The sequence below is a fragment of the Cuculus canorus genome, chromosome 1 (genome assembly GCF_017976375.1).
Source record: "Cuculus canorus isolate bCucCan1 chromosome 1, bCucCan1.pri, whole genome shotgun sequence".
In the NCBI taxonomy this organism is placed as follows: Eukaryota; Metazoa; Chordata; class Aves; order Cuculiformes; family Cuculidae; genus Cuculus; species Cuculus canorus.
The window spans coordinates 40,618,263-40,630,481 of NC_071401.1; the positions used below are offsets into that span (position 1 = coordinate 40,618,263).

The window sequence follows — 12,219 nt, forward strand, 5'->3', positions numbered from 1 at the left end:
TATTTTATACATTCTCATTTAAGTTAGAACAGATATATTGTATGGATAATCTAACATTAAACATAAATATTTCTGAAGTTACTTTTACATATTGAGATTCTCTTCTTAGTTAGCAGCAAGCCCATAGCACCAAGTATATGTACATCAGTTTGGTACAAAAATGCAAATACAAATTTCTAAGTACTTGATATTATCTGAGTTTAAAATATCTAACTGAATTCTAAAATATATTTTAGCTACTATTTTTTCAATATTGAGATTTTAAGCATTACTTGGGGGTAAGTAACCATTTTTCTTCTTTTATGGTGAATGTACAAAGTCAGGTCCCTACTTTTACAAGAAGGATTATAAGAATTTACTGTTTTCAAATATATTTCAATTTATGAGCCAGTAGATTGGTTGCAAAGTTATTTCCCTAAAATTAAATTTCTTCTGCTGGAAGTATAATATAATACTGTTGGGGAATGTCTTCTTGTAAGTGACAAAAATATCATTCCCTAACATTCATTTTACATTTCCAAGAGAATGCTTTTATTTTCTATTATCCTTCACACGATGTTGTCTATTCTGAACTCGCTTGTGTTTTGTAGGAAAATTAACTTTGAATCAAACTTCTACCAAGGCTGAAAACTCCTCTGTGAGAAATCTAGGATCCTGATTTGTTATTTGTGCATACTACACTTAAGTTTTAAATGTGAGTTTTAAATATTGCAATTGATATTTTATTAACTCAATTAGAGATGTCCCTTGGATTAGAAAGAGATCTGGAGACAATGAAACATATTCAGGAATACGAACATCTACAAACAATCTGGATGCCAGCAGTGGGATCACGATAAATTTTGCATGACTAAACACAAAGTTTTATAAAGTTGGAGTAATCTGTGAATAGTTGAAAAGGTTTATAATTTTAGAAAGTTTACATTCATTACTCCAACGTGTAGATCTTTAAAAGACTGCAGACATATAAAAGAAGTTTTACTTTGGAAAAGAAAAATAAGCCTTTCTTTTTTGTGTCATGCACATCCAGTTTGCATATAACCTGGTAAATATGGAATTGGTTACCAGAAAGAATTCTATGGGAAAATGTAAAAAATGGTAAAAGCCTCTGCAATATAAACAGAAACTGGGGGTAGGGAGGGTAGAAAAGTAAGAAAGCAAAACTGCAAAAGATCTTATGTGCAGTGGGATTGTGAGGATATAATACTAAAAATAGGTGTATGTATGTGAGGTGCTAATGGCAAGAAAGTGCAGCTTCTCCTGTTCCAGGCTGTGAATTTGATATAGTAGTTGTACACCTGGTTTTGAACCATCAAATTCTGTACATGCATGTAGTGAAATATCTAAGTTTACCACAATATTACAGAATTGTTCATGCAATTTATAACTGCTATTTGATAACAATTACAAGAGGGTTTTTTTAAGCCTTTGCAGAAATACCTTCTCTATTTATTCCTAATGAAATAACTAATGAAAAGTCATAGGCAACACATTTTATTATGCTCAGTCTATAGTGAGCACTGTAAAAAACTTACAGAAATATGAATTCTGTTGTGAAAAACCTGTATTTCATTCATAATCACAATGTACAGTGTTTCTGGTCTTTGCTCACGGACATCAAGGTCTGAACTATTCAAGCTTGTGTATCTTCAAAATCATTTGTGAGTTATTTTTATTGAAGTAATTGAAAAGTGTTTACGTCATTGACAAATATATTCCAGAGAATCTATTTGGGACTTCTAAATATAAAAAACCAATCTGAAAAATATAGAGATATGATTAAATATGATTAAAAGTCTGTTTCATCTGTAAAAGGCTTTCTAAAAGTTTACATCTGCTTTTAAACAATGTTAGTATTTGAATTACAAGAACACATATACAAATACGCATTGAACAATTACAATTAAATCCAAAGTAACAACATTCTTGCCTTCAGATGTTTAATTACCTTATTTGTGGTTTTGATTTCAATGCACATCTTTTAAATAACATTAGACCATGAAATGTCAATAGCAAAGAGCTCTACTAAGTAATGAAATTTTTCTTTTTATATCTTAGTAATACTGATTACATTTCTAGCACCCCTCACAGTCAATAATAAGAAGTGAAAATGTGAAAAATAACTTCAAGGAAAAGTCCAAATCTACAAGATAATCAACAGTTCCACGAACAACAGAGGATCACAAGATTAGTCTTTCTTTTGCAAGATTGATTTTTTAACACTACTGTATTAAAACAAATTAAAACTGGCATCATCAGAAGCAGAAAATCATAAGAATAGGAAAAGATTTACCTGTTTTGTTCAATCAATTTTTCTACTGAGTTCAGTTTGAATTATTCCATATTTACAAAGCCTCTAACATTGTCTTGAAAATTGTATTCTTGGAGTTTAACTATCTAGCATTTTGAGATGAATTAAACCAGGAAGACTAATTAATTTCAAAAAAGGAGACATAGCGTTACAGTATTTTTCTTGATTTTGTTTACTTTAACAACTAATCAAACTCCTGCAAAAAAAGTAATTTCCTCTGTGATTTCTTTAATTATTTTATTAATAAACATTAAAACACTGCTACTGTTATAACACTGATGAATTTATTCCTACTTCTCGGGAACCCACTTTTTTTAGTCTCTTAGGTATTGCTTCTACAAGCACTTCAAAGATAATTATGTTTTTTCTTAAATTTTTTCTTTTCTTTTTGCTTTAACTTCACTGGAGGAATAATCAATGAAAGGAAAAAGAGAAAAGAAAATTCTCCTGATGCTGCATTCTGATGCTGTTAGAAAGAAAGACACACTTTCAAACCAAATGTCCCAAGTAGGCTGTACATATCTTGTAATATCAAATGGTTTCAGAGGTTTCCACTGGGAAAACTCTTAATGACAACCATCATTTCTTCTTAATATTGCTAGTGACAAAGGACTGTGATATTTCTGTTTCTGGACCATGAAATGCTTCCTGAAGGATCAGCAAGGCTTCAAAGAAGAGAAATGCTTAGTAGTCCTGTGCCCAGAGCCTATGCCTCCCTATGTAACAGAAGGGGAAAACATATATTCTGTTATCTAACAGAAATATAACAGAATTTCATATTCCATTAGTGACTTTAGATTCTAACTAATTGAGCTGAGCAGATAGAAAGCATCAACATCAAATCTACTGCCAAGCCAAGAGCTCAAAGTATCATTACTGCCAGAAATGATAAAACCTAAAGAGAAGTACCAATGACTGTAGTATATTTACCGTATGAACTTTATTTGATCAAATGATCTAATTTTCCTTATACCAATTGCATTTATTCTGCATTCCTTACTTGCAGTTATACTCAGTCATAAGTGGAAGGTCATAAACTGACAGCTCTAATCAGGCAAAATTGGTATGTACGAGCATCAGAAAGAAATCAAGTGTTTTTATCCCTCTTGAAATGTTAGAAGAGGCTTTATAGACTGTTCTAGTCATGGTTCATCTATATATGATGCATTGAAGGAACAGTATTAATTTTTCAGATTTTCATGAGCTTGCAACATGCAGAAGATGCATTAAAAAATGAGATCAGATCCCACATGCTTAAATTGAATATAAGATTAAGAAAGAATTAGGAAACTGTTCTTTTGACTCCCATATCTGCAACAAAGCCCCCATGCAATCAAAGGATTGCTTTGTGTATAATTAGATTAAACACACAGGCTTCCCTTCAAATAGATTCATTTATAAGACGCATTAATATTGGCAAGGAGGTACAATCTGATGTTACAAATAAAAGTCATCTTGGAGGTTTACTTCTAGTTTTGTTTTTCTTCCTACTGTAGAGCAGCAGCTCAGTCATTATGATGAAACTTGAATATCCAGACTTTTCCACCTCTTCCTTTCAGTAAGAAACAAACTGCCTCTCTAAATAGAAGGCCATAACCCACTTGAGGACAAGACCTGGACAGAAAAAATTTATATTTCTCTCTACTTTTCTTTTTTAAAAAACACAGCTTAAAAGTGATTAAATGTACTTTAATGTTTCTGAAGTTAAAAGTCTTGTGGTCACAAAAACTGTTCTCATATTCCATCCTGCTCCTGGTGTAGAGCTGCCCCTTGATTATACAGTTCTCCAGGACGTATTCATGAGAACAGTACCTAAAGTTACTGCTCCACGTTCACTTGTTTATGCCTGACTTTTTTTCTTGTTCACTGACTGTGAACAGTTTTAATAGTATTATATGTCATAAATACGGAATTTTTCTCACTTCCAAATTTCTTCAAGTTTGTGATCAAAAAGTCTTCACTGTATAAATCCTTGTTCTCATGAAGTCATCATTCTCATTGCCTGATAGAAAAATAACATTTCACAGTCAGTAAAATCTAAGAACTGCTGACAAAGTCACGGTTGTTTGACAACTACAACACAGGCACCAGCTCTTCCGATATTTAGGGAAGCCATCTGCAGGAAAAAAAAAGATACAAATTAATTGTACAGGAACAATCAATGCAAGAGATTGCCAAAGTGCTGGGTCAACATTATTCTAAAATGGTCAGAATGAATGGGAGTTCAAACTGCCAGAAATAAATATGACCCATGATATCCTAATGTTTTAGTTTTACTCACATCTGACATCTTTCACTTGAAATGTGAGAACAGAAATAAAGAAGACTTTAAATCTGTCATCTGTTTTGTGAACTGTTAATGTGTAAGGGGGTTTTGTAATCTAGATACAGTAGGTTTAGTACCTGAGGCAAGATCAAGGCTACCAATACCAAAATTGTATACTCTCAGTATTCCTAAACAAGTTCAAATGTCCTTTAGAATAAGTTTGACAGCTTTACAGAGTATTCAAGACAAGAGAAGGATTAATGACTTTATCAATCAGACTCTTGCTGAAACTGACACAGTAGAAACAGCTTGTATGACATGTAATAATAATTGCAATCATAATATACTCTTAAGTAACTCTGCTGCACATATCAGAGCAGACATGTTACTCATTTCCTAAATAGCTGTCCAAAACATCACTATTCACTTATTTTTGTGTGGACAGGTGGATTGAGTAAAGAATTTTTCTAAATGGATTTCTTATTTCCCACAGAGTCTCATAAAAATTCTCTTGTGAATTAATTAATAACAGATAAAAAAGATGACATCCGCATTATTTTTACACCATGTATTTCTAAATTTAAACTTGACAACAGATGTTCCCCTTTACAATCCTAAAAGAAATAGGCATTTTTGAGTATAATGCACCTAGTCTATTTTAAATGCTTATTTTAGGATAAGATCATGCTTTTGAAGTACGTTCTTTACTAACTGTGACAGGAAATGAGGATGACTAATTCAGATGTAAACATCTACACCGGTGGAACAAATTACTTTTTCAGAAATCTTAAAACAGAATTAGTAACAGAAAGAGTTGAAATAATCCTTTGTTTCTTTTTAAGTCTTTGCTACAAATCCAAGCTTTTCAAGTAGTACTGTGACGTGATAAAGTACATTCCTTCTATAAGCAAATCACTAGTCCTGAGTTTCTTGCATTGTACTATTATTTTTATTATTAATTCTTATGCGGTTAGGAACACATAGACACTTAGGAACATTAGGAACACATAGACACTTCAGCATTTCAAAATATCCATCAAACAGAAGAAAATGGAATTGAAGAATGAAATGAAAACTTGTCTCTCTATATAAAAAACCCCCAAAATTTTCATACGAAGGATCTTCAGGACTTGCTGGTTATCGATTAAGATTCATGTCTATACTGGTATTTTTAAAGACTTTTCTTCTGCATGAAGAAAGATGAAAAAATTAATGTGCCATAGAAACTGGTCAGAATAAGAACTATTATTGTAAAGTAGCAAGATAATATTTCTAATGACTGTTTATTGTATCTTTTTTCAAATTCCTTAGGATACAATTCTTTCTTGTCTTCAGAAGAAACTCCTGATGTAATACTTGCTAAGATATTAGGACTAGTTTTACATCTTTAGTAACTTCAGATATTATACTTTCTTTCAGAAAAGTAATGTTTTTATGTGTGACTATCAAATATATCACAGAAGAAAAAAATAAAGATTTTATGATTACCTGTGTCCATTCATTAGTTTGAGGATCATATGCTTCCATAGTGTTCAGGTACGTTTGACCATCATAGCCACCTACTGCATATAATTTATCACCAAGGAGACAGACACCAACAGCATCTCGAGGCATACTCAGTGGAGCTACCATTGTCCATGTATCAGTTTTTGGATCGTACCTGAGGAAAAAGAAGGGAAAATGAATTTTCAGGGAGAAGATAAACATTAATTCATGCTGATCTTCACTGGAATATAAACCTCTTTTTTTCTTTCCTGGAAAAAAACCCCTTTCACATCCTATTAAAAAATATTCTTCCTCACAGTAAATAGAAAACATACGCATCTGTTGTGTTTCCAATTCAAACCTCTAAATGTTGGTTAGGAACTTTTGCTCAGCTAACCTTTTGGAATAAACTAAGGTATTTGTGTGATAATATGTCATAAAAAGAGATTTGAGAAGGATACAAGAACAATATTTTGTTGTATGCATATTTTTATCTCTATATTTTAAATAGGTTGTATCTTCTGACATAGTAAGATATTCTTTTTATAATTTTATTACACTATATTTAAATTTCTATAGTTACACTAAAAACGTTCACAGGCAGAAAACTTCTCTAAGAATTCAGGACATATGCTTAACTGTGTTAGAGTCTCCTTCTGACATTTGCTTAAGCGAAAATAGTAGTACTGTTTTAAAGACATAATCACCATAAAATTCTTAAAACTGAAGGAAAAATTCTCTAATATAATGAGAGTCACTTTAAAATTAAACATTTGGCCATCTATTTAGATATTCATTAACAAAGTGAAAATCAGTTAATTTAAGAAGCCATCACATTGTGTCTATTTTAGATATCTGTAAATCAGAAATTAATCACCTTTTTATAGTGTACCTCAGTTTGGTACAAAGGATATCTAGGGTATTAGGTTAAACTATACACTTCATTTTTAGATGAAAAATATTACTGAAATCGAATAATACATCACTGTATGATAGAATTCATTTCTGTCCTTAAGCATCTCTGCTATGTAGTAGAATCGCTGGATAATCAGTAGAGAAAATAAACAGTTTAAAGATACAAATCTTTTGACTGACTTTGATCATCTGCTTAAGTGTAAGGAAGATCACAGATTGCAGCATGACAATTTTTCCAAAATAATTATAAAAGGACTGCTTTACAAAACGGGTAAAAATCCTGTTTATTTTCAAGTCATCTAACTACTGTATTGTTATATAAAATCACACTTCAAATCACTTTCTCCAATACCTTTAAGAGACATTGTTATCTATAAGTTAATTCTTTTGGGAGGGAGTCAAGTTCTTCTGACATGTTTTCTTCTAGTCTAAATTCTTTTAATGAGAAAGTATTAAACCGATGGAAAGTTGTACATACACATGCTTTACAAAAAGGAAAAGTCTGAGCTTTTACGACAAAGACTGATGATAAAAGTACCCGTAACTACATCAGTCATTTGTTTTTTCAATAAGCAACTAGTAGGAATACTGTTTGGAGTCTCACATTGCATTTGAAAAACAGAATTTTTAAAATATTTTAATCTAAATACTCCTACAATAATGTTAGAGGGCTTTGCCTTTTACTTCATAAATAAGACCTTCAAATTGGACAATAATAGAATTGTCTTTAACAGTGACTAAATTGTTCTTGACACCTAAACACATTTTCGGAAAAAATACTACTCATCTAACGGCTGTGAATTCTTCTGGCTTTATCGGAAATCCTCAGAAAATAAAATGTTAAAATTTCATATTTAACTCTTTAAGTCTATAATACAATTAAATTGATTGTGTTGTTCACTTTATTATTAAAATATTGTCTATTCAAATTTTTTCATTTTGCTATCTTTTTAAAAGACATTTTGAGATAAATACCTAGATACCTTATAAATGTCTTTTACAACTTCAGAGAAAAATACTTTAAAGCAATGTCTTAACATGTGGAAGTGAAATGCACACATAAAAAGCCCTCCAAAAAATAATTTTGAATGGATTTACTTCAAAGACTGTTTGACTTTTTCAACCACAGCATTGTATGCCTCTAGCTGAATGACTTTTCAACAAAAGCATTATATGCTTCTATCTGAGATTTTCTGAACCTGTGAAATGCAGAAGCATGCATTGTATCTTCACCTGCCTAAAGGCAATAAATTTTGAGACTCCTTCCTACAGTATTCTTGAAGTACAAGGGCCAAGGTAAGAACGTGCAAAAGCAGGGAAACTAAATACAGTTCATAAATCTAAACAGAAGTTTTACAAATCAGTTCTTTCAACAAAAGAAGAACTGCACAAGATCTTGGGGTTTTTGTAATTGCCAGAAAAATGTCTGAGTTTTCTCATATCCTTTCTTCTGCTAAAAACAGCCGTACGTTTCATCTTTATAAGAACTTGGTATGCCCTAGGGTGAGAAGGGTGGTGATAAAAATCCCTGAATGTGGAAAGAAATCAATTTGAAATCAAGGTGAGATGAAGCAGAAAAACTACCGATCACTTGTTTATGTTTTTAATAGCTGTCAAGTTCTGAGTGACATTTGGAAAAGAAAGATACTCTATGCCAAAATATCATCCAAAGTTTAATAACTCTTAAAAAGGAATGAGTTATTTTACATTTAAAAAAAAAAATACAATATTACACTTCTCAGCTTGGGAAGAGCAAGCAAACATAACTATTATTTTATTTTAGAATGCTTGAATTCGTAGAAAATCCTTGATGACTGCATTTACCTTATAAGAGTTCAAGCTGCAAGTCTTAGTTATTACTGAACACAATTTTAGTGATAACATTTAAAAAATACTGATCTGCTCTCACTAGATTTACATAACCTCAAAAATAAATTTTAAAACATTGCATTTGGTTTGACAGTCTTCCAGGAGCAAACTGGTATTTGAATAGAGCACATCCTATCAGACTGTATCTGAATAACAAAATTATTGAAACAGAGGCTCACTCCTGAATAAAAAAAAAAAAAAAAAGTTAAAAAAGATGCTTTAGCTATTTACAGAAAGTAAAACTTTCAGAGAGATATAAAATAAGTATAACAGATCTCATCTGTAGTCTTTACTTTCCTAAGCTACAAAGATTTTTTTTTATCATTTTTGGAAGATGATTTAATATTTTTTAGTGTAAAAATAGACAGACTAAATCACATCCCAGACACCTTATAAACTTATCAATCCCTGGAAGGGTCATGAGAGTTTTTTCATGTTTTCATGGCATCCATCTATTAATTCACATCCATTCCATGCAAACTAATAGCCTTACAAGTTATGATTTTTTAGTCGCAAATTTTAGCATGGAAGCTACCTGCCCATGGAGTACATTATCCACATTTTTTACTATCAGTGCAAAAAATATCTATACAAGAAACAACATACAATGTCATTCAGATACTAGTACATAAAATAGCTCCAAGCTATGGGGTTTAGTTCATCGTTACAATCTCCCATGAGTAATACAAATGTGGTGGGATGCAGTTTGTCTTACCAGAGGGCGTTTCTTCTCAAAGGCTGCAAAGGAAAAGAAAAGCTCCCTTACAAGTACTAATAAGAAGTACCTTGAAATATTTCATACTTATTGATATTGTCACCAGAAGTCTTAATATAAATTTATTTCATTGAAAATTCTGGTTAATGTTTCTCATAAACAGAAGCCCATGAGGACAGACCCTATAGGTAGAGGCATCATGGGATTTCTCTGATGAACTTTCCATTTATTTGAGATGAGAAGTGAAGTACTTGGCAATCTGCGATCTTTGCTTAGATACAGTAGAAATGGGAATGGGTCTAAAACAGAAAAATCATATGGATAACATAAGGAGTATGTTTCCACTTAAAATTTTTGTACTGCATATTGGATAACTAGTAAATGTCAATCCAAATTCAGCAGAAGCAATTACTGATATTTAATTAAAGTTTCACCCCTTTGGAAATAAACAAATAGATAAAACTCTCCCAGGGCCTATCTTTACTTATATCTTAAGATAAAACAACTGCTCAAACATGTCTACTTTATCCTTTGCAAACTGTACATATTTGGAGAGGTTATTTTCCTTATAATATTTTAAAGTATGAAGAAACACAAAAAATACCAAACCTTCATGATACATTTGAAGGGTGCCATGAAATTGAATGCTATAACCTCTTCAACTACACCCTACTGCCCTAGCAGTTGTTCTTGAACTTCCAGAACAACCACTAGTGAAATTTAGAGTACTGTAAATACAATACATAAGGCTTAGGGCAAAACAACCCCATGCAGCACTACAGGCTTGGGGAAGAGTGGTTAGAAAGCTGCCTGGCAGAGAAGGACCTGGAGGTGTTGGTTGACAGCCAGCTGAATATAAGCCAGCAGTGTGCCCAGGTGGCCAAGAAGGCCAATGGCATCTTGGCCTGTATCAGAAACAGCGTGGCCAGCAGGACCAGGGGAGTGATTCTGCCTCTGTACTCAGCATTGCTGAGACAGTGCCCCCAATACTGTGTTCAGTTTTGGGCTTCTCCTTACAAGAAGGACATTGAGGTTCTGGAGCGTGTCGAGAGAAGAGCAACGCAGCTGGTGAATGGGTTAGAGAACAAGTCTTTTAAGAAGCAGCTGAGGGAATTGGGGTTGTTACTCCTAGAGAAGAGGAGGCTGAGGGGAGATCTTATCATTGTCTACAAGTACCTGAAAGGAAGTTGTAGAGAGGAGAGGTGGATGTTGGCCTCTTCTCCCAAGTGAGAGGTAATTGGGTGAGAAGGAATGGCCTCAAGTTGCACCACGGGAGGTTCAGATCAGACATTAGGAAAAATTTCTTCACCAAAAAGGTTATCAAGCACTGGAACAGGCTGCCCAGGGAGGTGTTTGAGTCACCATCCCTGAGAGTATTTAAAAGATGGGTAGATGTGCTTAGGGATATGATTTAGTAGTGGACAGGCACGTTTGGGCTTGATGATCTCAAAGGTCTTTTCCAAACTAGCGATTCTGTGATTCTATCAACATGTCAGGAGGAGGCAGTGTTGCTAAAGGAAGCAATGTCATGTAGATATCCATCACTTAAGCAGTTTAGTGTTTCTTCTTTGCTCAGCTATGTTTTAGAATTACAAAATACACGACTTTGTGTTATATAATTAGTTCAAGGCTTAATTTTATCTCTGCAAAATTTAGTTTATGACCCTGCAATGTGTAATATTGTGCCTTTAAAACCAAAGATTTCTTAGACGAGATGTAAAAAAGAGTGGACTCGCATCCATGACAATATCTAGTAGTACTGTGAAAAAAGTGAAATAATCTCCAAAGTAATTGTCTTCTACAAACCTCTATGGAGTATTCTGATATTTCCTGGGTTAAAACCATCTGTTTAATTCTATCATCACTTACCTAAGAGAAAGACGCTAGTGGACATTATTTTCTTTTTAAAAAATGTATCTATAAGTGGATACCTTTCTACATAGTCCAGCAATCGAGAACAATGGTTAGAAGCAGGAGCATCATGTCCTCCAACTGCATAAAGAAAACCATCGCATGTAGCCACTCCTACACCTCCTCTTCTTTTGCACATAGGAGCACACATATTCCATTTATTTGTGTGAGGATCATAATATTCCATTGAACTCAAACACGAACTTCCATCCCGACCTCCAACTGAATATAACCTAAGAAAGTTCATAGAAACAAAAATATTAATAGAATAAGAGCTCAGAACTATAGAAATAAACGCAAGGAACATTCTTTTCTGTCTGATATCACCAAACATGGAAAAAGAATTCCCTCAAAATCATACAAATTTCATATGGTCAGCAAACATAGATGATTTTAATATTACCAAATTTAAACACTATTTAGTCTTTTGCCCTTCTGAATAGAAAGGCAGATATTTCCTTTCTGGCAATTTTCATTCTTTTATTACAGCCTATACTGCCAAGTGTGCTGTAAGTGACATGCAGGTTTGTCTCTATAGATTTATAATCCATGTAAGCAGGGTTGCTGCCTACCTATTCATCATATGTGAGGTGGAGGTAAAATTGATAACTTATAATTGGTAGTCCAGACAAACAAGAAATACACAATCCATTTATTATAGTCTCTCTGTGATTTATCATGCATCAAAGAGTGGGAATTAGTCTGACAATTGTTGCCTCATATTTTGACATTCCATCTTGCATAATT

General features: G+C 32.9%; 1 protein-coding gene across 2 annotated transcripts in view; it reads right to left on the reverse strand.

Annotated features, from left to right (window-relative positions):
- Nucleotides 1–2,030: 2,030 nt before the first annotated feature.
- KLHL1 (kelch like family member 1) overlaps nt 2,031–12,219 on the reverse strand; it is a 214,403-nt gene continuing 204,214 nt past the window's right edge. For both annotated transcript variants that reach the window (XM_054056354.1, XM_054056355.1), the window contains exons 9-11: nt 11,493–11,705; nt 6,066–6,237; nt 2,031–4,427 (exon numbers count right to left, since the gene is read on the reverse strand). In XM_054056354.1, the coding sequence (XP_053912329.1) occupies nt 4,368–4,427; nt 6,066–6,237; nt 11,493–11,705 (445 nt within the window). In that variant the 3' untranslated portion in view covers nt 2,031–4,367. The remainder of the gene's footprint in view (nt 4,428–6,065; nt 6,238–11,492; nt 11,706–12,219) is intronic.